The sequence below is a fragment of the Pipistrellus kuhlii genome, unplaced genomic scaffold (genome assembly GCF_014108245.1).
Source record: "Pipistrellus kuhlii isolate mPipKuh1 unplaced genomic scaffold, mPipKuh1.p scaffold_m20_p_1, whole genome shotgun sequence".
Taxonomy (NCBI): Eukaryota; Metazoa; Chordata; class Mammalia; order Chiroptera; family Vespertilionidae; genus Pipistrellus; species Pipistrellus kuhlii.
The window spans coordinates 89,462,691-89,489,869 of NW_023425404.1; the positions used below are offsets into that span (position 1 = coordinate 89,462,691).

Genomic DNA, 27,179 nt, shown 5'->3' on the forward strand with positions numbered 1-27,179 from the left:
TCAACAACCAGCAAATTTTCTTAAAAATCCACTTTCAAGAAATAACCCTTTCTCAGTTCAGCTAGGGAAGCTGGTCCTGCTCCTCCTCCCCTCCTCCTCTTCCTGCAAGCCCTCTAGCCTGTCCAGAGCCCCCGGGAGCACTGTGTATCCCCAGGAGCCTTTCTTGAGCATTGGCTGAGTCTGTAGCCTCAAACAGGCTCCCATTTTGGGCTTCCATGATGACCTGGGAATTGGGGACTTTTAACTCCACCTCAAGGTCCTCTGATAGTCAGGGACAGGGTGATCCTTGCCTGAGTTCTCCTTTGCTCACTCTTGGGGGGCATCTAGAATGGAGAGGGGTGGGGCTGGAATCAAGACAGCTTCTTTGATGCATACTTGGGTAAGGGGTACACAGCAGGACGATGACCATTGGATGACGGGCTTTCACCTTCTCTCTTCAGGCCTCTTGGCCCAGCCCTGGATGGAGGGTGGCAGGGTGAAGTGCCCTCTGAGCTGATCCTAGAAAGCCTTAGTGAGGGAATGTGGAAAGGGCTGGGGCCATGCTCCACTCCATTCTGTGTCTGGGATGGGAGTGGCCCAAGGACTCAGGGGGCTGGGGCCAAGACTCTTCTGGCAGCTCAGCATGGCTCCAAGAAGCCTTTCCTCCTCACCTCATTGGAAGACCTAGTTACTGCCAGGGACCCTGAGTTATAAATTGCATGAGAGCCAAAAGAGGGGTTACTTTCTCCTTTGGGATGAATTCTGCTAGGAGAAAGAGGATGCAAACAGGTGGCGGTCCACAGTGACCTGGAGGGCTAGGTGCAGCCCTCTGCAGCTCACCTAGCACTGTTCCTGTGGCTGCAGCACACTGGCTCTCCATTTCATCATGTGAGCCTGGCAGGAGTGCTCCCACTTGATGCTGAGGAAACCAAGGCCCAAGGTGTAGCATGACTTGCCCAGAGTCACAGAGCCAGTGAGCAGGAGGAGGCCCCTGGACCAAGCCCTGCTTCTTGGATGTCTCTGGCCTTTTTTTCACTAGTTTATCCCCTGGGTAGGCAGGGAGCTGGCAGGGGCAGGTGGGTGCAGAGGTATCCTAAGGGCTGTGGGAAGGGAAGGGAGAGGAGAGGCCACTCTCCTGCTTCTTTCTGCCATGACTCAGTGTCCAGGACCTCAGGAAGACCACAGACGAAGCTGGAGAGGAAAGGCTGCAGCAGTCAAGGGCTTCCCTGCATCTCTGCCTTCTGCCTCCATCAGCCTCTGCCCACCATACCCTTGTTCCTTCTCTTCCCTGGGAGATCCCTTCCCATGTGAAGACTCCACCTTCACCCCCAGGTGTTGTCTCACTAGGTGTGCTCTCAACTCTATTCCTGTGAACTCTAAGAGCAGGAATTGTGTCTGATTCTCCAGTGTGTACTCTAAGCACAGACCCAGCTTTCAGTAGGTGCTCAACATGTGAGTAAGTAGCCGGTAGAATGAGGCAGGGGGCAGGTGGGGAAGGAGTGGGATACTGAGCAGAGACCCCTCTCCCAGGGGAATCCTCTTCCTACACAGAACGTGGTTTGGGATGAACCGATGCAAGTTTCCAGAGTGGGCCTGATGCCCTCTTGGTCAAGCTGTAGTCCTGGTGGGTAGTGGCTGCTCTTTCTGAATTCTGCTAGGAGAAAGAGGAAGTCTCATGTTGTCCCCTGAGCCCACCCTAGCCTTCTTTGGCCAGCCCCGCGGCAGGCACATGAGGAGCCACCGAGTAAAAAAACCTTGTTTTATTCAGCCCAGGTCTGGGCAATCTTCCTCTGTGTATGGTCAAAATATAAAAAATAAAAACCAACAACCAACAAAATAATGTTGTAGTGAAAACTTAAGTATGAAATTGGGCCTGGCACCCGGAATCCCTGTGGTTTTGGTCCAGGTTCACTCCCTGAGGCTGGTAGAGAGAGGTGCCCCTGTGTTCAGCTGCCCCTTCCTGTGGTGGGTGGGGTTGTATCCCTTGGACCAGGTGTGTCCTGGAGGGAGGCTGCCTGGTAATCAGGACCTGCTCTGGGAAGCGGGGAGGTTGGCAGTTGTCCACCTTCTCGAAGATCAGGATCTAAGGAGAGAAAGAGAGGCAGGTTTCTGGGTAAGGCCTCTCACTCCACTGTTGGCAAGACCCCCAACTGCCTCCCCTGCCCAAAGACTTCCCTCCACAACCCAGATCTCACATGGGAGAGCAGGCACAGGCTTTGTTCCTCTCAGTAATCTGGGCTTGGGGAGGGAGGCCCCTCAGTCCAGGTCCAAGAAGAGTTTCATGGACTCCCGCCCAGAACAGGGTCTCAACAACACTCTTTCCAGTGCCCTAGCCCAGCAGTGGGCAAACTCATTAGTCAACAGAGCCAAATATCAACTGTACAACGACTGAAATTTCTTTTGAGAGCCAAAATTTTTAAACTTAAACTTCTAAAGCCACTTCTTCAAAACAGACTCGTCCAGGCTGAAAACTGATTTCTGCGCATGGGCCACGAAGTTTCAATCACACTGTACCTGCGCGCCTGCATGTGGTATTTTGTGGAAGAGCCACACTCAAGGGGCCAAAGAGCCACATGTGGTTGCAGAGGAAAGGGCAAAAAAAGGGAAGAGAAAAATAGCAGGGGGATGGAGGGAGGGAGGGAGGGAGTGAGCGGAGAGAGATAGAACGGAAGGAAGGAAGGGAGTAAGGAAGGAGGAACGGAAGGAAGGACGGAAGGATGGAAGGAAGATAGATCAGGAGCGAGAGCGCGATGATATATGCACATATAGAGCGGAGGTCAGCTCTATACTGCGTTAGATCCTAGATTACTTCCTCTATCATGCTCTCTCTTTCCTTTTCCTTCCTTCTTCTTCCTTCCTTCCTTCCTCCCTCCCTCCCTCCCTCCCTCCTTTTCTTTATCTCTCTCTCTCCCTCCCTCCCTCCCTCCCTCCCTCCTTTCCTCCTTCCCTTCTTTTCTTCTTTCCTTGAGAAATATGTTTTTATTGACTTTTTTAGAGAAAGGGGAAGGAAGAGTGATAGAGAGATAGAAACATTGAGGAGAGAGAAACATCACTGATTGGCTGCTTCCTGCACACCCTCCACAGGGGATCAAGCCCACAACCTGGGCATATGCCCTGATGGGAATTGATCCCTGACCCTGCTGGTTCATAGGTTGATGCTCAACCACTGAGCCATGCTGGCTGGGCCCAGACTGTTTTCTAGGCAGAGAAATACCAGAAATACTTTCTTTCTAACTAAATAAATATTTTTTAAGCCTTTTTTCCTCTTCAGAAACAAGATTGAAACCCATAGGTGAGAAGGCTCCTGGGCCAGTAGCTCGCAGAGGTTAGTGTCACAGAAACACTCTGACAAGACCGGAGCCTCTCCAAGCATTTATGTGAAGGGCTCAGGGGGAAGGGCCTGCAGGCCCAGGGGAGCAGGGGAGCCAGAGTTTATCAACTCAGTGTGGGGGTTCAGAGATTGATGATGGTTCATTCCAACCAGAATCACTTCTAACCTGGGACTGTTTAATTCAATCTACTTGATAAGGACACTAATGATCAATTACCATTCGTTAAGTGCTACTGTGAAAGGTTCTCAAACACACACAGACATAAGGCCTTTAAATATTCCTTAGAAGCCCACGTGGGATATAAAAAATGGCTATTTTTTTTCCTAGTTGAAGAAGTAGCTCAGAGAGGTGAGGTGAACTGTTCAACGTCACAGAGCCAGGAAGTCACAGAAGTGGGATTGCAGTGCCTGTGCATGTTTTCCCAACAAAGCTGCCTCCTGCTGGTTCCCACTTGAGAAATCTTAGAGAGCCACACTGCAGATCAACTCAGCACTCAGCTTGGGGCTGGCACAGACAAGGTTCTCCTGTTCATCCTGTGAGCTGGGCCCAATTGCAGCTGTGTTTGGCCATCAAGGTGATTCAAATCACCTTGTATTTTGTGTGTTTTGTGTAGCCAGCCTGCTCCTCAGGCAGGAAAGGGGCTGGGGCAGGGTGGGCTGGGGAAGCACTTACTGGACAATCTTGCAGTTTGTCGTAGAAACATAGCGACCTGTATAGTGGATGTTGCATCTCACCACATTGTTGGTGAAGTCAGACTCCAAAACAATGTACTTAGGGTTCACGTGCACCTGGAGTGAACAGAGAAAAGGTCAGGGGGCTGTGCTTCACTTGGTCATCAGGGAAGGTGCTGGATAGGCAGGCAAGCAGACACACACACACACACACACACACACACACACACACGGAACAAAGAGAGGAAGACAGGGAAGTGGAGACACAGAAACAGAGATATACTGATGGAGGGACATGGGGAGATGCAGAGAAACAGAGGGAGGAGAGAAGAGACAGTCATAGTCAAAGAACATATCAGACCACCCTTCTCAGAAGACTAGAGGCCTGGTGCATGAAATTTGTGCACAGAAAGGGGTGTCCCTCAGCCCAGCTTGCACCATCTTCAATCTGGGACCTCTCAAGGGATGTCCGACTGCCCACTGGGATTGGGCCTAAACGGGCAGTTGGACATCCCTCTTACAATCCAGGACTACTGGCTCCCAACTGCTCACTTGCCTGCTTTACTGATTGCCCCAACCACTTCTGCCTGCCAGCCTAATCACCCCCTAAACACTCCCCTACCAGCCTGATTGATACCTAACTGCTCTTCTGCCAGCCTGTTTGCCCCTAACTGCCTTCCCCTGCAGGCCTGGTCACCCCTAACTGCCCTCTCCTGCAGGCCTGGTCACCCCTAACTGCCCTCTCCTGGTCCCCCCCAACTATTCTTCCCTACAGGCTTGATCACCCCCAACTGCCCTCCCTTGCAGGCCTGGTCCCTCCCAACTCCCCTCCCCTGAAGGCCAGCTTGTGGTGGCCATCTTGTGTTCACATGGGGGCAGGATCTTTGACCACATGGGGGCAGCCATCTTGTGTATTAGAGTGATGGTCAATTTGCATATTACTCTTTTATTAGATAAAATGGGAAGCTTCCCCAGAGCCACAGCTCAGGCTTGGTGGGCCCCACAGTGCAGCATGGGGCATTCGGGGTCAGAGAGGTTGAGTCACTGCCATGGGGTACACAGCAGGGAGTGAGGGGCCAAGCAGGGATCCCATGCCTGATCTCCTGACTCTGAGACTCTCAGCCTTTCACCACACATGCCTGTCTATATGACCCATTGAAGACTTGTCAAATGCCAGGTGGCATCCCCTGCCCTGGAGCCCAAGGTTCCCTACACTCACTGAGATGATGGCCCAAGCATAACCTGCACTTTTTTCCTGAAGAGCTGTCCAGACACAAGGAAGCCTTTCAAATGTTGGGTTATTGTGGGGTGGGGTGGTTCCCTGGGGTAGGCTGCATCCAGCAAATACAGCATAACATTTAAGTCAGGTGGAAAGATATTACTTTTAACTCCTTATACATTCCTTAAGGGTGGGAACTGTGCATTGCTTATGGTTGAATTCCCAGCTCCCAAAATTCCTGGGGCCTTTGCACATGTTTAATGAATGGATGAAGGAAGGACAGAATGCCCTTGAAAACCCTGGCCCTTGGTGAGGTCAAGAGAGGCCCATGGAGACTCCTGAGAGGCGCTTAGGATGGGCTGCCCCTGGCAGCCACCTTCATTCAAGTTAAGCTGTCTCCCAAGCCCATCTTCATTGCTCCTCCTTCTATGAACAGTGGGTTCGGGGGACCTGGCACAATGACCCCCACCCTCACTTCACACCTGTGCGAAGGGAGGCTGAGATTTGCCTTCCCCAGGTGAGGTCTTGAGGCTTAGTCCTGCACAGCCTGCGCAGGGATATACCATATTGGGCAGTGTGTCCTCAATGTGCTTTTCTACCTGTCCCCCAAGGAAGGGGCACTGGAGCAAGTGAGCATTGGAGGTGGAGTTTAGGCTGGAAGGACTCAGTCACTGGAGAGCCTCAGGCTTTGCAGGGTCACTGTGAAGAGCTGAAGGTTTCTCTCAGAGGGTGATGTCCTCTTCCAGATGGCCTTTACTGACCACGGACCAAGTCCCCTTTTGCTTAGGGAAGACAGAGTCATCACCTCTTCTAACACCAGGGGTCCTCGATGTATTTATGGAAAGAGGCTGTGTCTGCCCCAGACTGAGACCTTCATGTGGGAAGAGCAGACCTATGCAAGATGCCCCAAGATGCTGCTTCTGCTCAGCTGCTGGGAAGAGGGGAACATGCCCAAAAGCTGAAGCGGATCTCAGAGGTGGGGACACTGATGTGAGCGTTAGGCTGCTGGAGGGGCTGCTCCAGGCTGGGAGGCCCACCTTGAGGATGTAGTTGCCGGGTTGCACATCAGTTATGTCAATCCACTGGCAGTCGATGTCCGCGTTGTAAGTGTCATAGCAGCCTGGGCTCAGGCCCTGAGAACAGAGTAGACGGTGAGGTACTATATACTCCTCAGAGGGCCTCATGACCACTCCAGCCATGGGCCCTCCTTCCTTTGTGCTTTGCCCTGACCCTGGTCTAAGGCAACTGCTGAGAGTGGGTCTGCTCCTCCTTTATCCCACAGGGAGGATGGACCAGAGAGATAATAAATATAAGTACAGGATTATAGGGATCAAATGAAGAAGGGTATGGATGGAGGATAGATGGGCACTTTGTGGTGTTTGGGCAGACAGACAGAAAGACAGAGCTGGGTAGACAAATAGGCAACTGGAACATCATGCCATCCTACTCTGTTGGAATGTTTTATTCTTTCCATGAGTAGACACTCTGGGAATGATGTAGGAAAGGGTCTGGTTGGGGGAGAGGAGAGAGTCCCCAAGGGGCCCTGTGGTGTTCCAAGGACTGGAAAGAAGACCCCCCCATTCTGTTGAGCTGAGTGGCCAGGGGCCTTGGCACTGGCCCTTCAGCTTGGCTCAGGCTGCTTTACTGTCTGTTCCTCCAGCTCCCAGGTTGCGACTGCATCCTGTACCCTACGCCCCTGCCCTGCATCTCTAGCACAACCTGTGTATGTGAGGTGCATGCGTAGCGCTTGAGGTTGCCGAAGTCACAGGTGCTATCCTCCAGGCAGAAGCTGGCCTTGTGGCCCTCGGCTACCTTCATGCCTGTGGCTGCATCCAACAGGTCGTAGTGGCTGAACTCGTCCATGCTGTGGTAGTGTCTGGAGGCACAGGGCAGGAGAACAGAGAAGGCCTAGTCACCCTGGTGCTTCCCATCCCATCCCCCTCCTGAGATGGGCCCAAGTGATCCTGCTGTGACACAGCTTCTTGACCCATCTGGGCTCCTGCCCTCCTGTGTCCCACAGGGCAGCATCTCTCCTGTCCTCAACTAGCCAGGTCACTCTAGGAGAGTACCCCTTCAGAAAACCTCACTTACTTCTGTGCAGCTACTCCCTTGGGCAAATGCCCTTTATTGTAGACATTTCCATCCCTTAAAGATAGATTCTTCCAAGTCCCCTCTTCCAACTTTTGTTAAGGCTCCTTTGAGAAACTCTTGCCCCAGTGATGGATTCTTGGCAGAAAACACCTCATGGGCCCTCCTACCAGCACCTCCCCCCACCCCCTAACACTAATGGAGGAGGGGAGCTGGGGCAAGTCCTCCAGCCCAGAGGAGGGTGGGAAAGGCCATTGACCCCACTCACTGGTGGCAGCTGTGCCACTCCCAAGTGTGCCGCGGCCGGTTCGGGAGGAAATCCGCTGTGCCCTGGTTCTTCACACGCTGGGGGAAGCGCAGCAGCACCCGCACATCATAGTCAGTGGCCTCCGGGGCATAGGCTGTGCTGCAAAGACAGGTGGGAATCCAGGAGTAGGATTGGGAACAGGGCACTGAACCCAGAACTTGTCCCTGATGATCGTAATATCTGACCCCTGCATTTCGGGAAGGCTCAGGAGGCAGACGATCAATGATTCTCTCTCTCTCTCTCCCTCTGCTTTCCTCTCTCTGAAATCAATACAAACATATTTTTAAAAAACAATAAAAATGGGCCTATCCAGGAGGTTCTGAGCAGAGTCATAATTGGACTAGTGTGTCACATCTTGTGTGTGGTTCTAAGAATCAGGTTCAGTCTCTTCAATGTCAAAGCCTCTTCACTTTCTTAGTCCTGTCTTCTACTCCCCACACACTGGTTCCAGCTTCAAACACTGTTTCTCAAACAGACTTAATTCTTTCGTTAATCTATACTTTCGCCCATGCTGTTTGCTTAAGAACTCGCTCAGCCTCCTAGGCCAGTGTTGGGCAAACTGTGGCTCACGAGCCACATTCGGCTCTTTGGCTCTTGAGTGTTCTAATGCTGCTTCTTCAAAACAGACTCGCCCAGGCTGAAAACTGATTTCTGCGCATGGGCCACAAAGTTTCAATCACACTGTACCTGCACACCCGCATGTAGCATTTTGTGGAAGAGCCACACTCAAGGGGCCAAAGAGCTGCATGTGGTTCGAGAGCTGCGGTTTGCTGACCACTGTCTTAGGCCAACTCAATTCCCCTCCCTAAGAAATTCTGCTCTGATTGCTCCACTTGAAGGAATTGTGACTGCTAATGAGTTCTAATAGTGATCCACACTCTCCCCAGGCTAGGTCCATGTCACTAGGTCACCTCTACCTGATTGTATGGTTTCACCGACCTGCCTTTTTCTGTTCAGAAGATATGGCTCTGGTTCAGTCTGCCAACTCCCAATTCACTTATGACCCCAATTCCCAACTGAGATAGCTGTCCTGGTTGTCCTCAGGAGCACTTCTCTGACATTCATTAAGGTCTGGGCCTTAAGTCCAGGGGCAGAAGGTGGCCATTTGTGGGGATTAGCTCTTTCTGAGAGGATGTCTGGACAATAGGCACTGCAGGCTCCTCTCTGCCAGGACATAAGGTCCTGGGTCTTGTCTGGAGGATGCTTGCAATCCATCTGTGTCTGGGTTGGAACAGACATCCTCCTTCCCCCTGCTGTGTTCAATACCATCCTTCTGTTCCACTCAGCACAACATTGGAAACCATCAAGGTTCTAGGCCCAGCTAGGCCACAAACTTGTGGTGAGATTTGGAACAAGTCCCTTCCCTTGTTTGGGTCCTGCTGGCCATATGTGCTCTGGCACCTGCAGCCCACACTTCAATGATATCTGAGTGCTCTGTGTTTCAGGGCTTTAGTTTTGCCTAGTTTTCTATGTCTGTACTCTGCATCCAACTTCCATTGATGCCTCAGTCATTGCTGACCTCGCCCAGCTAACTCCAGCCTGCACACTGCTCATGCTAGCTCTCCTCCCTCTCCCAGGTGCCTGGTTCTGTCCTTGGGGCATGTCTCTCTGGCAGGACCAGGACATCCCTGGCAGGACTGTGCCCGGTTGCCTCCTGTCCAGCCCATGCAGGAACTCAGGTCTGGACACAGGGGATGCTCCAATGAAGATAGTTGGATTTTGGCTCAAGCTCCTCAAAACTCAGCCTATGCCTATGGATTGCCACGGAGGCTGAATTACTCACTGCTGAAGGAACCATAGCAGGAGCATCATCACTGTGTTCTTTCCATGGACAACTGAATGGTACTCAAGGTGTAGTCCCAGGATTGTTGCTAATTCACACACTCTTTGTTGCCAGTTTGTAATGAGATAAGGAACTTGCACCAGCATGTAAATCAATTATATTACTAATCACAATGTTTAGTTAAGCTGATAGTGACTTTTTTGAAGCCAGATTTTCTTGATGAATGAAGCAGTGAGTTGAGCTACATCCTGGTATAATCTACTTATATTGTCACAGAGATAACAGATGTGGTCAGCTATTCTGAGTGGCAGCGGACTAGAAGTTCCATAGTGAGAAAAAGTTTAGATTCCAAAGGGCTTTCCAGATACTAAAAAAATAAATAAATAAAAGTAAACAAAGAGTTCAAATGTCTAAACAAAGCAGATAATTAAGAAAACTAGGTGCTTCCAGAATAGAGAAATGTCAACAAAAGAGGTAGGTCAATGTAATATTGAACTAGTTATTTAGCACAGGGAGATGTCCCCAAGGCGTACATATTTGAATAAAATATTTACTGTTTATGAAGTTAGAAGCTAGCTCTGTAGGAAGTAGAATCACCTGGGAACAATGGAGAGTTGGCTGTGCTCGCCTTTGGGGTCATGTAAACTGGTCTCTTTTCCCTCTCTGGTGCCACACATAATTGAGGCCTCTTTGTCACCCATGCCCACTATCACTGCTGTATCCCAGGTCCTGGGTCTCCCTGAGGACTTCCCAGATCCTCGTAGAAGCACTGGGAACCTGGACCCTTCTTATAAGGCAGCTTAGAAAGGAAAAGTTTTAGTTCCTATCATTGCACCTCAGTTTCCTGCCCTGCTCAACACATATCTTCAGGGCTGATATGAAGATTAAAAGCCACAGTAAAAGGAAGCTTCTTTGTATAGTGACAATTGCTGGATAAAAGATTGCTCCCTTCCCCTCCTGACTCCCTTGTAGCAGGCAAATCTCATAGATGGTGAGGACCAGTCCTGAGAAGCTCAGACACTTGGCCAGTCAGGCACTTGGACATTGGCAGCCTCGCATGCAAGTTCTGGGTGACTCCTAGGGGTTGTCCGAATGCTCCAAGCTTCATCCTCAGCTCCTTACCTGGCCAAGCACTTCTCCTCTGCTGCACAGCGCAGGGAGTATAGGTGGGCTCTCTGGACATAGGTGGACGCTTGCACATAGTTGGGGTCTGGGACCAAGTCAGGGAGACCTGGGAATGAGCAGTGGGAGAAAGGGAGGAGGGAAGAAGAGCATGACATTAAGAGTCAGGCTGGCCATGGTTAATGCCCAGAGACCTCCCCAGCCCCAAACACCCTTTGTCATTCTTCTTCCTCTACACAGGCCTCCCAGCCTGGGTGAGGTGTGGGATGTGAGCCCTTCTCCCTAGGTTCAGGTGTGGGTCAGTGAAGTCAGGGAGCAGGAGCTCACCTCTGGAGCTCTGTGCTGTGGGAGTGCTGAGACCTGCTAGCAGAGCTGGGACATGAGTAAGAGCAAGGGGACAGGGCAGAATGTGGAGAGCCAGAAAAGAGGGAAGGGTATTCTTGGTAAGTGGGGACAGCATGGACAATACCTAGAGGCAAGACTGCATGAACCAAGTAATTTCCTGACAGAGACACCTTCCTCCATGTCCTTATTCCCCAGGTCTCTGCATCAGCCTCCAGACACCCTCTGCTCCTCTTGCCTAGCTTTTTTCATAAACCACCAAGATAACTCTGGGCTTTTGGCCCCAAATGAGTCCCAGCAGTCTTGTGAGAAAGCCAGGTGAATGTTGGGTGGCAGAAGTAGGGGTGGGCAGGAAGGGATGGGCTAGAAGGAAAACATATCCACAGAGCAGGCTGCTGACCAGGCAGGGTTCTCAGCCTGAGCACCCAGCCCCACTCCTTTCTTCCAGTCATCTTCCCCCAGACAGGACCACACCCTCCTTCCCCTGCCTGCAGCTTCTGGCCTCCAACCTGAGGGCACCTGGCTTCTTCTCCTGGAGATCTCAGGAGAAGTATGGAGTCTTCTACACCCCTGTGATCACTTGCTCTCAGGATATGCCAGGATCTGTCCATCTGACCTTCCTTCCTCCTTAACACTCCCAAGAATAAGGTATTCCCACTAAGGCTTTTAAGAATTAAAACTCCAGACCCCATCTGCATGAAATAAATCTTGATGCTGGGAGTGTGGGAGTGGTGGGGCATGGGGTATGGTGGGAGGTGGGCAGGGGGATTCCAGAGCCCTGGGCCCCTGCTGGGTCACTGACTTACAGAAAAGTGAGCCTGGGCCTCTATATCCTCTCCCCTCTTAGGCTTCGGGGATTCTGGCAGATAAAGATGAAACAAGGTTGTAAGCCCTCTGCTCTTGGGAGACAAGCAAGGCAGGGGGACTTCTGTCCTGTGTACGGCTTCCAGCTCACTCTTCTGGCTACCAAAACCCTCTTGTTAGCTTTTAGGCTTAGAAAATGAGGCAGAAGAGGGCACTCTGGCTTCTAAGCCTTTCACAGAGGTGTCTTCCTACAAACCATCCCTCACATGTCCCCTGGGGTCCCAGACAGTACCCCTGCCTGACCTGGGGCCCCAGCCTCATGTGGGGACCAAGTCCAGGCAGCCAGTGTGACCTCACCTCCTTGGAATGAAGAGAAGTCTTGGAGCACTGGGGTGGGTGAGGATGAGGTGGCTCCTGGCTGATGGAGCCATCTTGGCAAGCCTAGTTCCCATTACTCAAGCCCCCAGGAATGCCTGCAGTCATTTTCCAAGGGCTCCTCAGGCCTTCAAAGCAAGGGGATACCTTGGTGTCTAGCTGGTTCTCACCCACTGGTTCCTAAAAGCCTCTGAGGGAGAAGTGAGGAAAATAGGAATCACTCCCTATCCTTCAGCAACATGTGAGGGTGGTCAGCCAGGCTTGAAGCCTCATGAGATCCAGCATTTGGCCCTAGAAGCTGCCTCCCCCATCGCAGGCTCGGTTTCAATAAACACTGCACAGATGGCTCCACAAAGCATTTCTGGCCTGGCCCTTCCTCTCTAGGCCAGTCCATGAGCCAACTGTGCAGTCCAGGGAAGTTAGAAGAGCCTGTTGAGTAAGAGGCTAGGGGTATTCAGGGCCAATGAAGGTTAGTGCCATTACAGACCTCTGACTCTTGCCTGACTCTGGCCCTTTATTGAGCCCTGATCCTAACCACATACTGAGGTCTGATACCTATCAACAACTCTGAACCTCAGACTCATTGCTGTTTGTCTCCAGACTGTAGACTAAAGCATGGTACTTAAAAAAACAAAACAGACCACACCTTAAAATGAGTCACTTTGACATCAACAATCCTTTTTATTGTAGCTGAATGTGGTCAAGTTTTTAAAATAACCTCCAGAGCCATGGCTGGGTCGAGTGTGTATGTGTATGTGTATGTGTGTGTGTGTGTGTGGGGGGGGGGGGGGGTTGGAGTACTACATGTGGGCAGACACCTCTGAGTTGCTGGTTACAATCTGAACCCTGACCCTGGCCATAGATGATCTTCCTCTTTTTGTTGAGAAATCTCAGGTTCAGGTGGATGCTTCTTGCTTCCATTGGCAGGGAAGACCCACCATACATCCCACACTCCTATCCCCATGTTGCGGGGCCTCACCCCAAGGGCCTCTGTCAGGTGAGATTCTTTAATGATTAGCAGAATAATAAAGTCATCCCTCAGTATCCAAGGAGTATGGGTTCCCAGGACCACCCCCAAGGATACCAAAATCTGCAAATGTTCAAGTCCCTTAGTCAGCCTTCTTATCTTCCAGTTCCCATTCTCCAGATGCAGAGAGCCCACTACACTTTACTGTTCCATCATCCACAAGCATGATCCTCACCCTGTTCCCCACAAGATACCAGGGCACATGGAAGTGCTGGAGGGAACTGAGGCTCAGAAAAGGCAATGAATTTACCAAAGTCACACAGGGATTTGGGGCAGCTCCAGGAGATCCTGGGTCCTAAACCACCCCCCTCTCCCCCCCAGAACTCTTGTCATTCTTTAAAAAAAAAAAGAACATTTTTGAAATTTCATCTACACATTAAAATGTACAGATTTTAGGTCACAGTCTGACAGATTTTGACAAATGCAAATATCACCACAGTCAAGCTATGGATTTGAGAAGGGTTTGGGATATTTTATTCAGAATGTATGGAGTAACCCAGCCCTTGGATGTGGCACTGGAGACCCTATTAAGTGGGTTCCAACGAGAACTTTTTGTGGAGACTCCTGTTTTTATAAGTGCAGAAAGTGGAATTAATCATAATTCTCATTTCAGAGCAAACTAACTATTTTTTAAAATTTATTTTATTAATTTTTTTTGCCCCCCTCCCTCCCTCCCATACATACCCTCCCTCCCCAGAGTTTTATGTCCATTGGTTGTACTTATATGCATGTACACAAGTCCTTCGGTTGATCTATTATCTCCCCCAGATCTTCCTCCCCTCCCCACTGTAATCTGACAGTCTGCCTGTTGCTTTACTGTCTCTATATCTGTCTCTTGGTTCATCAATTTATAATGTTCTTTATCATCCACAAATGAGTGAGGTCATGTGGTGTTTCTCTTTCATTCATTGGCTTATTTCACTCAGCATGATGTTCTCCAATTCCATCCAGGTTGCGGCAAATGATGAGAATTCCTTTTTTATGGCAGCATAGTATTCCATTGTGTAGATGTACCATGGTTTTTGGATCCAATCATCTGCTGACGGGCACCTAGGCTGTTTCCAGATTCTAGCTATTGTAGATTGTACTGCTATGAACATAGGGGTGCATATATCCTTTCTGATTGGTGTTTCTAGTTTCTTGGGATATATTCCTAGAAGTGGGATTACTGGGTCAAATGGGAGTTCCATTTTCAGTTTTTTGAGGAAACTCCACACTGGTGTTGGGAAATTTGGACAGACACATGCAAAAGAATGAAACTAGATCACCAACTTACACCATTCACAAAAATAAACTCAAAATGGATACAGGACTTAAACATCAGATAGGAAACCATAAAAATACTAGAAGCATCCACAGGCAGCAAAATCTCAGACGTATGCCAAAAGAACTTCTTCACTGATACTGCCCCTAGGGCAATGGAAGCTAAAGAGAAAATAAACAAATGGGACTATATCAAAATAAAAAGCTTTTTTACAGCAAAAGAAACCATCAACAAAACAACAAGAAAGCCCACGGTGTGGGAGAACATATTTGCAAATAATACCACTGATAAAGGTTTAATCTCCAACATTTACAGACAGCTTATACAAATAAATAAAAGGAAGATGAATAATCCAATTACAAATGGGCAATGGACCTAAATAGAATATTTTCAAAAGAAGACAGAAGGAAGGCCAAAAGGCACATGAAAACATGCTCAAAGTCACTAATTGTCCGAGAGGTGCAAATCAAAACAACAATGCGGTACCATCTCACTCCTGTCAGAATGGCCAACATCAACAAATCAACAAACGACAAGTGTTGGCGAGGTTGCGGAGAAAAAGGAACCCTCGTGCACTGCTGGTGGGAATGCAGACTGGTGCAACCACTGTGCAAACTAACTATTATCATTGGTCTATGCAAGGCTCAGTAATAATTGTAATAAAAATTTTTAACCTTCATTCTGAGCCCTGACACTTAGATATGTCCTGGAATATTTGTGTCTCTGGAAAATCTGCAGTGCTTATGTATTCTTAAAATATATAATTGATATTGTCTTATCATCTCATTCTGATTCTTGAGTTTTCAGCCAATGCAAACTTTTAAGATCTATGTAGTTCATTGCTTGTCATTGTCAAATAAGACTCTGCAGTATGCATCCTCCACTCCATGGCCAAGCTAGATGGTAGACCCACAGGGATGGGGCTAACCACCCAAAGGATGGCCTTGCTCAGGCTACCCAGGGAGGCCTTGGTCATCATCAGCATCTGGTCCTCTGCTCTCAGCAGGTAGACAAGAGCCTGGCTTTTATCCTACTCTGTCACAGATGTTCTGTGTGACCCTGGGCAGGCTTGGGCCCACTCCAGGCCTGATTGCCTCTGTTTCTTTAGATCTAATTGTCTTCTATTCTACTCATGGCCTGGAGCCCTGGGCTGGGCCCCTGTGGGCACTCTTCCATGCTGACCATGGGGTCATGCACTTAGGAATTCAGGCCGCTTAGAGCCTAGCCCAGAGTGGGGAACATTGAGTCAAAGGGCAGCAAAGGCCCCTGGGATGGACAAAGCCAGGCTGCTTGGCTAGGGAGGGGCTAGATGTAATTGAATCTGGTCCCAAGGCCATTCCAGAGGCAGCTGCTGGTCTGGGAAGCCTTTCAGCCTAGGAGGGCCCATTAAATCCTACAGGGCAGTGAAGACACAAAGCCAAGGACAAGGGCCAGCTTTTGTTTTTTGGCTCTCTCTCTAGAGCGTCCTCTGTAGGGGACCCACAGCTCCTTCACAATGTGCTCAGGTCTAGCCTGCCCTAATCCCTCATTGTCCAGGTCCCTTCCCTTTTCAAAGGCTCAGTTTCCTCATATGGACAATGGGGAGATTGGACTAAGCGGTCCTTGAGCATAATTTGATAGCTCCATAAACACTTGGAGATTAAAATACTTTTTAGGATCTATTCAGTCTACTCCCCAGCCTTGGGTAAGAGTCTAAGACCTCTGACAACCCCTACGGACGATTACAGGCAGGAGATTCTCCCACGTCTGACCTACTTCCTTGCTCAGGAAAGATCTGTTCCCTCTTGCTCAGTGGTTCATGGAAGCTGCCCAGAGCAGAGGGCCTGTGGTTACATTTCTGCTGTTTCCCCACACCTCACCTATTTCCCTGCTGACTTCCCCTTTCTATGGGTTATATAAACCTTGTCTCTTTGGAAATCTGTCCTCACAAGAAATAGATGAAAGAGATGGGAATGCCAAATAGCCTGAGCCGGACTGGAGGATAAACAATGGCCAGCAGGATCGGGGCAGTGGTCTGTGAAATATGTGTGCAGCGGATGTTCTGGCTCATGCAGCCAGACTCTAGAGGAGCCCCGAGGTAGGAGAGCAGAATAATCACAGAGCACAGCTTTGAATAAAGATGAGCTGAGCAGAAACCAGTTTGGCTCAGTGGATAGTGTTGGCCTGTGGACTGAAAGGTCCCAGGTTCGATTCTGGTCAAGGGCATGTACCTTGGTTGCGGGTACATCCCCAGTAGGGGGTGTGCAAGAGGCAGCTGATCGATGATTCTCTCCCATTGATGTTTCTAACTCTCTATCCCTCTCTTCCTCTCTGAGAAAAATCAATAAAATACATATGTGCCCTATGAAATTATCATCTAATAATGATAACATTAAATTGTCAGCACGGGCCTGACAGTACCACATCGGGCAAGGTGGTTGAGTGGTCCACTGTGCCTGGCCATGAAGGGGCAATTGCAGCCCAAGCAAAGGAGCTGTGATGCCATTAAGTCAGGCCCAGAATTTTCAATGCTTCCCCATTGTCTACAGAATTAAGTCTAAACTTCTCAGGGTGGTCTGGCCTTACTGCACCTGACCTTTTAGATCTTCTCTTAACCCTAAGGATCAGTAGACATCTACTTAGCATAACTAACATTTTCTTCCCTGGCCTCTAACACCATAGTGCTCTTGTCATGGAATTGTCTATAGCACGCGCACGCGCACAAACGCAAACACACACACACACACACACACACACACACACACACACACACCAGCTTTGACCTCACAGTCTTTAGACCAAATCCTACCTTGTAGGTCTTGACCATCCCTCTGCCACTACCCTGACTCCCCTCCCAGCACACATCTGCTGCCCCTACCCAACTGGGAGGCACAGTCCAGTAGCAGTGACAACCTCACTCTGTGGGGCAGTCCCAACTCAGAGAAGGGGATCTATCAGTGTTTGTTCAATTGAGCAAACTACCCAGGAAGCAAATAGGGGCTGAGCTGGAAGGAGGCTAACCTTAGGGAGGTCAGCTACCTACCACTCTGGCTAAGCCTTCAGCCTCTTCCTCACACACCTCACTGCCCTCCCATCTTTGTGGGTCCTAATCAGTGATTCTGACCCCACCTCCAAAAGTCTTCCTGGATACTCCAGTCCCCTGAGTTCCCTCTCTGCCCCTGGGATCCTTCACAGTGACCTGAACTTTTTACCATTCTTACAAAACCCACTCGCACGGCCTTCCCATCTCAGCTTCTAACAATTTCATTCTTCCAACTGCACAGGCCTTAAAGCTTCATATTATGCCTGACTCCTCTCTTTCTCTCACACCCTACATCTAGTCCATCAGGAAATCCCATTAGCTCTATCTAAAAAACACATTCCAAATCTGACTTCCTACCACCCCCATTTCTGCCAGCCTGCCCAGCTGCCATCATCTCTGCCTGGATTTCTGTACTAGCTGCCTGTCAGTCTCTGGCCTACCTTTCCATTGTCCATTCCCAGCATAGCAGACAGGTCCTCTGTTTCAATGTCACTGCTCAGCTCAAACCCTGAAATAGCTTCCCGATTCATGAAGGGACTTCCATGTTCTGAGCCTGTTATCTCTCTGGCCTGTCTCCTATTATGCTCCCATTCCCATTCCACTCTGTTCTAACCACACTGGCACACACTTGAAAACCCCAGGGAATTCTTCCCTCATGGTCCTAGTACTGGCTGTTTCCTCTATCTGGAATGCTTTTTCCACAGACATAGAGTTGACTCATTCTTCTCCATGTCTCTGCTCAAATGGCACCTTCATGAGGCCTACTCTGACCACTTTTGCAACCTGCCTCTCCCTGCCCACACTCCAGACCTTCCTTATGGAAAAATATAGTACTATATTTTTCCTATAGTACTTACCATCTTCTATTATTTACCTATTTATTATGTTCGTGCACGAAAACATAAGATTCACATGAGCAAAAATTTTGTCTTACTTTTCTCTAATGAATACCCAGTTCTAGACCACTGCCCAGAACATAATAAGGCACAAATAATGTTGTTAAATAGCTGAATGTCCTCATGAAATGATCATTCAGTTGAGAGCACCTGGGGGTGGGAGGGGCTCTGCTTTGCCTGCAGCCCAGCTGTGGGCTCAGGTCTCAGTGCACAGCAGGTCTGGGAACTTGAGAGACAGTTGATATATTGGTGGGTTTGGGCCACTGCACCCTGTGTGACTGGTTTCTTGCCGCCAGGGTATGACCTCGTAAGGACAGGGATGAGTATGGACACCCCAGAGTTCCCTGCACTCAGCTCATGGCCTGGCAGCACTTGTACATCCTTGGCGGGCATGTGCACAAATACTTGCACCCCACAAAGGGTCTGATAACATCTCCTGTGTGAGCACAAACTATATTATCAACCAAAGGCTGGGATTGACTCCAAAAGTCTTCTTTTGAAAAAGGACATTTACCAATTGGCTCACAAGCAGGAATAAGGGTGGATTGTCTCCTGAGGCTTTAATGGCACAGGCCTCTTGAACCGTGCCTCCCTCATCTAAATTCCTTCTGCTCTGGTGCTCTGACACCAGTATCACCCATTTCCAGATGATACTGGAATTCCTGATTTCTGGGTGCCATCAACAAGTGGAAGAGGAACATTGGCCCAATTCTAGTCCTGTAATCCTGAATCCAGAAAAAAAGACCCTCTAGGTCCAGCTGCCTATGGCAAGGAGGCCATTAGGTCAGGGCAGAGTAGAGGACACGACCCAATCTCTCTTTTCAGCCTCCCTCTGGAGCTCTGCTGGTAGCTGCCCAGCAGGAATGCCTGCATGGGAATTGGAAGCAGCTGTGGTCTGCTTGAGCCGACCTCCCGTCTCCAGTTCTCCCCCCTCTTCCTCTCCTGCCATTTCAGCCACTGCTCTGAAGAGTTTTCCATGTGTTCTTGGCTTGTATAGGAGTGGGGTGAACTCAGGCTGGGACTATTGGGAGGAGTGCCCTTAGAGCTGAGAGGACACTGAAATAGGGGACCCTAGAGTTAAAGATAGGGAGGAGGGAGACAAAAGGCCAGAACTTTCAGATCAAGTGTGGCAGCAGCCTGGTGCCAGTAGGTCCTAATGACTTTTCACCTTGCTCGGCCACCACCCCTAAAAGGCTGTGACACTTGTGGACTCAAGGCAAAACTCAAAATGTTGGTTTTTCAGGTGGTCCAGACCTGAGCGAAACAATGAACACAAAGACATAGCCTTCCCTGAGGGGCAGTTAAGTGGGGTAAAAGGTCAGCCTTGGCCCAAGCTTGGCCACTGATGAGTTCTGAGATCTTGGATAAGTAACTGAACTTGGATAAGTTATTGAGCCTCAGTTTTCTGGTCTGTAAAATGGGGGTGATGATGCTATCTATTTCCCAAGGTTGCTAAATGAGAAAATAAAAATACTTGGGGGAGTTAAATGAGAAAATAAAAATACTTGGCATAATGTCTGGTACACTGTAAGTGTTCAATAAATATCAGCTGCTATTATTATTTAAAATAGGAATTATCTCTTCTTGCAGGGACGAGAGGATATGACTCTGCAAATGGATGAGGAGAGAGGAGACAGGAAGTCTGCCTGAGATGAGGCTGCCAGGACACCATTTGTTTGTTCCCACACTAGTGGCATTTACTGTCACACAGGGAATTAGAAGGAAGACCCAGGTCCCTGTCTCCACAACCCATCTGACCCTTTATGACAGCTTCACTGGCCTGAAAACTCCATTTCTTTCTGAAGGAGCATTGAAACAACTTCAGGGAAGGAGAAGGGGCACTGAGCTGGGATTCTGTCTTTACTAGTCACCAGTTATATGACTGTGGGCAAGTCACCTCTGAGGGCCTGAGTTTCCTCATTGGCAAAATGGTGAGAAACACACTTTGGATTGTTATGAGGATTAAGTTACTCTAATTATAAAGTGTCCAGGACAGGGTTAGGCATACAGAAGCACTAGATGAGTGTTTGTTAAATAAAGGTCTGAAGTCTGGAGTGAGGATAACAAGGATCACACCACACTGCTGAGTGACTCTTCACTTCCAAAGCCTTGTGCACTCATTGTCCCAGCTCATCCCATCACAACTACTGCCTGTAACAGTTGACAATCAAATATTTGTTGATTGACCAAATAAATGAAGTGTGTAAGGTAAGCAAGAATACATAAAAATTTAAAAAGTAATAATATATGATATTAAGAACTCAGGACGGGGAAATCATACAGACTCAAATCCTGGTTTCACTACTAAGAGGCTGTGTGACAATTAACAAATGAGCTTGTCACCTTATCTATAAAATGGGATGAATGACAGTACCTGGCTCATTATTGCTGCAGGAGTTAAAAGGGGTGATACGTAAAACTAGAGGCCCAGTGCACAAAATTCATTCATGGGTAGGATCCCTAGGCCTGGCCAGTGATCAGGGCTGATCAGGGCCTTCTGGCTGCTGGCTGGGGCCTCCTTTCCCCAGCTGCCTGCTGCTGGCTGGGGCCTTCCTTTGTTCCACGCTGCTCTCTGGTGGTCAGTGCATGTCATAAGGACCAATAGAACTCCAGGTCTCCCGGTCAAACTCCAGGGACACGTTGTATATTAGCCTTTTATAGATGCCCAATAGATGCTAGTGTCAATATCCTCCTCCCCTGCTGCAACTAGGGGAATAGGCCCAGAGAGGGGAAGTTGGTGGAGGAGACCCAGGCTTTTGCATTGCCTGCTCAGTTTGCAGTTGCAGTGTGAGTCCTTCTGGGCCATTTCTGTGCAATGCAGAGAAGACAGTGTCAAGGTGAACTCTGGCTCAGTTGCATCTAACAGTGAGACCTCTCTAAGTCTCAGTTTTCTCAGCTGTACTAGAGGACCATAATCTTCACCTCTCTGGGAGGCTGTGAGGATAAATGAAAGTAAACATTTAACCACTAAGTTCAGCAGGTGTTCTTCAGCAAATGGCCAAGTTGTTACCATCATCTCTGACTTGGAACTCTAGCTCTGGATGCTTTCTAGGGGAGACTGCTTCTGTCCTTCACCATATCTATTCCAAGTCCTAAGAAGGTGGGTAGGTGATTTGAAGGGGAAGGCAGTAGGGATGTGAGCAGGGAGCCAGGGCTGCTGTCAGGGACAAAGGGACCATGTATGGCCTCTTGAGTGCAGAGCACTGGATGGAGAGTGAGTATCCCAGAAATACCTGGGTGTGCAGGCAGAGGAAACCTCTAGGCCTAGCTGATGCAGAGTTCCCACGGGGATGCAGAGGCTTGAGAAGGGGCGGAGGAGGAGGTTAAAGGAAGGAGGTACCTCAAGGTTCTGGAGCCACAGGCCAAGGCATTAGATTCTGTCCTAAAGGCTTTGGGAGCTATAACCTTCTTGAGCAGGAGAGTAACATGGTCAGCAATGCAAAGGTTTATCTGCCCCATGTGCCAGATGGACTGGTAAGGGAGAGGCAGGGGTCAGGGGATCAGGGAGGAGGAAATCATAGCTCTCTCTTAACCTCTGATTGGCTGGGTGAGGAAAGGGCTAGAGAACCTCTGCCAGGGTAGGCTGGTGAAGCCATGAGAGATGTCCTGTGAGGATGGCCCATGCCACCTGCTCCATGTTACTTTCATAGGGTTGCCAGGGGTGTGAGGGGGAGGCCCTAGGAAAAGAGCTGTGGTATTCTGGGGTCAGCACTAAGACCACCAGCTCAGAGGAGATGAGGCTGTGGAGAGGCAGGAGGAAGGGAGGCCTAGCTGTGGGAGAGGGACAAACACAGCAAAGGAGATGCAGCCGGGCCTAGGAAGCAGGTGGCCACCCTCCAGGCCTCTCATAGATTTGTGGACAGCCAGGGAAAGTATGTTACCCTCTCTGAGCCTCTGTTTCCTAGTCTTCTCTCCAGTTACACATTTCAGAGTCAGATATTCTTGGATACCCCTGCCCAGGGTGAGAGGGAGAGAGTCGAGGCACCCCAGGAAGAAACTGGGCTCTGGACAGGCACTTGGAAACCACCCAGATAGAGGGAGGAGGGTGGTGTGCACATGAGTTTAGTGTTGTGAGGACACATCCACACCCACACACTCAGGCTGCCAGTGCTGGGCCTCAGGCCCCTGGCTGTGTGGCCAGGAGGAATGAGGTCAGCTTTGGAGAATCTGCCCTGGACTCCCACACCAAGCCTGGGGGTCTGAGTTAAAGAACAAGACTTGGCCTTCCCTGAACCAGGATTTTCCATGGTCCTGGCCTAGCAGAATAAGGAGGGGGACCAATAATAGGAGAGAAGGTAGGGTTCCCTCTCTGAGCCTCAAACTCGCCTGCACTCCACACAGTCCCACCCCACACACCACCCCTCCATGACCAGGGGAGGGTGCTGATGGCCATCCTTTGCAGCAATGCTTGGACACCTCCTCTCTGGGAAGTCCTCCCTGAGTCCCCAGGCCCTGATTTTGGAGAATCCTCTGACCTCATATAGTCCATCCCCCAATGCTTGCCCAATCACAGTAATGAGATGCCCCCATTTCTGTGCTTCCCAGTGCAGGGCCTAAATTTGGTGCACACCAAGCACACTCTACCTGGCCTCTAGCATACTACCTTCAGGGGAAAAATGTCTTTAATCCAAATGAACTGTGGAGCTCAGGAGCAATGGCCGGAGGCCCTGCTAAGCAGCAAGTACCTCCACTCCAGACATGGCCTCATCCTGGCAGGTCCCCTTCTGAACCTTAAAAACTGACAGGCCAAAAAGGGGGCCTAAAATACTCAGTGCCTTGGAGCACATATGTCCAGCCCCAGGTCTGACTCTGCCAGCAGTGCTGTGGAACTTGAGACTTTGGTTTTCTCCTCCGCCCAGAGGTGGGATGCCTTTGGCTGAGTACCACTGAGTTCCATCCTAAGAAAAGCCACCACAAAAACTTAGCACCTTATAGGCCAAATGTCCTCCCCTCCGAGGAGCTATAGGAGCAGCTGATGTGCAGGTGCTGCAAGTCCCAGTGAGGAACACCCTTCATCACATCGCAGAGGGCCCTCCATTTTGGTCCTTTTTAAGCTTCTGCAGATTCTCAAACTGGGAATCAGCACCCAACTCGAGTGCTATGCCTTGGATGTGAGGGAGTAATGCTACCTGTGGGGACACTCCTCTTAACTACAGCCTTGGGCTCCAGCAGCCCCTAGGGAGACAGGAGCACCACTCTTACCTGAACCCCTGCCTCAGCAGCAGCCTCTCACCCAAGGTCAGTATGGCTGAAGACGAGGCAGCAGTCCCTGTGCTGACAGAGGCAGCAGAGAAAAGGCTGAGGGTGCAGCACCTGAGCCCCTGGGCCTTAAGGCCTCAGCCCTCCCCTGGTGGGCTGATTTTCTGTGGAGCAGAGAGAATCAGGGCACTGATTGCAGCTTGAAAAAGGCATGGCAGGAGTGGAGCATACCTGCATTGGAGACTGAATGGAAAACTTTGACCAAGTTGGGTTGTGAACTAGCAGAAACAGAAGGAAGAAGTGGGTTCTAAGACAGAGGGTGGGCCAATAGCTGGCCAGCTCTGGCCAGACCACTAACGGGCCCTTGGCACAGTAGCCCACTTGCTAATAGCACATGAGGAGTTGCCCATCTGAAGAAGGAAGGCTGTCTGTCCCCTGCACCGTGTCTTTGTGTACAGATGGCTTGGGCTTTCCAGGTCGTAACGACACCCCTCCATCCCCAAAAAAACCAGAGGGAGGCCCATCCACGTTGGCCTTCTAAGACTTTCTCAGGGCCAGTACTAGGATGAGCTAGTTGAATGAATGAGGCACTGGCCTGGGGTACAAACTTTAAGAGGGCGCCAAAATACTTAGTAACCAAGATAAGCAATATTTGATACAATATTTAAAAAAATCAAAATCAATGCAAAAATCTGTGATGAACAAAATACCAAAATTTCAAATAAAGATATCATTAGGATTGCTGATTTTTCAGTCTGCCTTGGGCTCCAATTTGGCTTGGCATGACTCCATTACTGATTCTATTTAATACTTCATCACAGAATTTTTTTGCATTATTTTGATCTAAAAATACATTAAATATTACTTATCTCAATTACTGATTGTTTGTCAGCCTATTCAATTTTGCACCTCTCTCATCTAATTTGGATTCCTGCCTGGGACAAGAGCTTCCCCTCTAGCCTCCAGTTCATTGGGGCCAACCTCACATAACCCGGTGACTGTGAACTTGCCACACCTCCAGAGGCATCCCTAAAGCCTTTCTGACACTCTTGTTCCCTGCTTCACCCTGTGAGGCTGGCATAGGGGCAGCTGATTGGAGTGATTTAGAGGCAGGGAGAAGGGCTCCTTCCCTTTGTCCCCAAATGACTCAAGCCAGGTTTGGGAGGAGCCTCATCTCAACGCTTGACCAGTTCCTCCAAACTCCCTTCCCCCCCTCGCCCTTCAAGCCAGGGTCAGAGCCCAGGCCTGGCCAAATGCTGGCACTGATGACATATAGACGCTGGGAGGTGTATGCACTGGGGCTGTGGATTGGGGCCTGGGGGGGGGGGGGGTGTCTTTACTTAGCTCTGGGAGGGCCTTTGGTAAAAAGGACCGGGGAGGGTCTAGGCGCACAGAGCAGTTCATCAGGGACCAGGAGTACAAAGCACAGGGCTGGCCCTGGGGCCGTACTCACCGCGGCCGTTCTGGGTGCGCCGGTACACGCTGCCCACGCTGAGGCGGCCCTGCTGCGAGCCGCTGCGCTCCGCCACCGGCGGGGGCGCGTCCGAGCTGCGCACGGGCAGGTAGGGCGGCTCCGGCATGCGGAACGGGGGCTGCGGCTCCACCGCCCTCTGGGGAACGTAGGCCTCGGGAGGCAGGTTGGCATAGGGCGGGTACCAGCCGAGGGCGGGGTCGCCGCCGTAGGCGCCGCCGGCGGCCTGCGCTGCGTCGGGGCCCGGGCCGGGGAGGGCCTGCTCGGAGCCCGTAGCGCCCTCGTGGTAGAGGCTGTGCGAGTAGCGGCGGTCTAGGCCGTCGGCGGGCGGCGGCGCGTAGGGCCTCTCTGGGGCCGGGTAGAAGCCCTGCGGCGAGTACTCGGGCTGCTCCTCGCCCCCTCCGCCGAACTCCTCGTAGCGCGGCCGCGGTTGGAACGGATAGACCACCCCCGCCGAGGCCACAGCCGCCGCCCCGGCGCCGCCGCCGCCCGCCCCGCGGTAGTACACGTAGCCCTGCTCGTAGGTCCGCGCCGCCGGGTCGTAGGTCTCGTACTGGCTGACGAAGGGCGCCTGCGGGTAGGGGAACTGCTGCGGGATGGAGGGCGGCTGGCGGTACGTGCTGGCGAAGGCCGAGGCCGAGACCGAGGAGGCGGAGCCCCCGTGCTGGGAGACCGAGGTGCGAGCCCGGGCCATGCCCGCGCTGTCCCCGACGGCCACCTCGCGCCAGTTATCCGGCACCTGGCCGAAGCCGAAAGGGTGCCGCGCCTGGCCGCGCACGGTGTCCGAGCCCACGCGCCCGGGCAGGGGCAGAGACGGGGCCTGCCGCCGCCGGGGACCTCCTTGGCTGCGCCGCAGCTGGGTCTGGGGGGCGCCCGCCAGCAGCACCCGGGAGCTACCCTCGGCGCGCGGTGCTCCGGCGGGGACGTACTCGGAGCCTGAGTTGAGCAGGCTGTACACCTGCCCGTTGTTCTCCCACTGGATCAGCTGCCGCCAGCGCCCCGAGTCCGGGCCCTGCCCTGGCTGGGCCTGTTGCCCGTGTACCAGGATGCAGAGGCAGGCGCCCCACACCAGGGTTCCCACCTGCAAACCGGCTGGGGCCAAAGCCATGGTGGCCCCTCTGAAGAGACCTGGTGGACCGAGAGGCTCTCAGGAGTGGCCCCCTGTGCGTGCTTCTCTCCCCACGGCCTCGAGGACAGGATGGCTCCTTGCCTGCCGCAGCTCTAGCTTTGTCCATCCTGGCCTTGGTCCGAGCGGGACGGCTCCTCCGATGACAGCATTTCGAGGCCAAGGGGTCAGGGCAGGGCAGGGGCGGTGCCCAAGGCTGCAGGAGGCTCTCTGCAGGGCACCGGGCAGGACCGCCTGGGGGCCTTAAGTGGGCAGCCCTGCACTGGCTGGCTTTGGGGCTGGCGCTTTCCCACTCTGAATGAATAAGCAACAGGCTGGAAGTGTTAGGAGGTTTTAGACAGCCTGGTCTGCCTGCTGGGGTCTCCTCCGCAGGGCCCTATGGCCCGCCGGCTTTTAGCTATGCGAACCGTCCCACAGCTGCTGTGCTCCCTCAGTCCCTGGAGCTCCCAGCCAAGCCACAGACCTGCCTCTGAGGAAGGGAATGAAGCCTGGAGTAGGAGGGGGCCTCTGGGGACTCAGGCCTAGCAAGTGGGGCCCAGGTAGGCAGATCAGGGCTGAAGGGCCAGCAGCACTCTGGCCATTTCTTTCTGCTTTGGACCCAGACTCCCTTCTCTCCAACTTACTGCTTCTTGTGTGGGCTTGAAAGAGCCCCTGACTTCCATTAACTCCAGCCACTCACTAGGATTCCTAGGCTCCCATTCCCTTCCCCAAAGCTAAGAGACACCCTCCTTGTTGATGGGCCTTCTTGGGGAGACGCTGAACCCTAGCTAGAGCGTCCTGAATACAAAGGAGTTGGAGCTCAGCTTTTTCTTTCTTACCCTCCTGGTCTATAGAATGGGCCTATACCCCTGTTTTGAATAGAACTTGTGAAATCATAAGAGACATTGACTTCCTACACATATATGGTTTCTATTTTGTATCTCTTTAGTCAACATAGCCTAGACATATCCTGAGAGGATAAAATGAAACCCAGGGCTGTCTGCTGTGGGACAGGGGATGTTTGGCGTGTTGTGTGCTATAACATAGAATGGCATAACGGGAGATTCAGGAGAATGGGCCTGTTTGAACACTTTGGTGTCTAAGAAATCAATTTCTAAATGTCTCCCCTGGACTGCCTTCTGCCTTCCAATCTTGCTCCTGGGAACTGGAGAG

At 51.1% G+C, this 27,179-nt stretch overlaps 1 protein-coding gene and 1 long non-coding RNA gene across 5 annotated transcripts in view; one reads left to right on the forward strand and one right to left on the reverse strand.

The window, feature by feature from the left end:
• Positions 1 to 1,723: 1,723 nt before the first annotated feature.
• On the reverse strand, positions 1,724 to 26,351 carry LOXL1 (lysyl oxidase like 1). Its single transcript, XM_036456251.2, has 7 exons — positions 24,884 to 26,351; positions 10,502 to 10,610; positions 7,558 to 7,695; positions 6,921 to 7,077; positions 6,239 to 6,334; positions 3,984 to 4,099; positions 1,724 to 2,062 (listed from the first exon to the last, which is right to left on the reverse strand). The coding sequence occupies exons 1-7, from the start codon at positions 26,007 to 26,009 to the stop codon at positions 2,056 to 2,058; spliced, it is 1,749 nt and encodes a 582-aa protein (XP_036312144.1). The 5' UTR covers positions 26,010 to 26,351; the 3' UTR covers positions 1,724 to 2,055.
• Positions 24,780 to 27,179, forward strand: part of LOC123653002 — a 110,252-nt gene continuing 107,852 nt past the window's right edge. For 2 of the 4 annotated variants that reach the window (XR_006742607.1, XR_006742612.1), the window contains exon 1: positions 24,865 to 24,992. This is a non-coding gene — a long non-coding RNA (uncharacterized LOC123653002). Of the gene's footprint in view, positions 24,993 to 27,179 lie in introns of all 4 variants that reach the window. The other 2 variants (XR_006742610.1, XR_006742609.1) reach the window with 2 other exon arrangements.

Bases quoted from the DNA above. Each gene is read 5' to 3' on its own strand.
- LOXL1 (XM_036456251.2), bottom strand. From the start codon at position 26,009: ATGGCTTTGGCCCCAGCCGGTTTGCAGGTGGGAACCCTGGTGTGGGGC. The intron at 7,078-7,557 runs GTGAGTGGGGTC...CTGTGCCTCCAG, and splicing joins GAGTGGCACAGCTGCCACCA to ACACTACCACAGCATGGACG. The intron at 4,100-6,238 runs GTGGGCCTCCCA...TGTTCACTCCAG, and splicing joins CCGGCAACTACATCCTCAAG to GTGCACGTGAACCCTAAGTA.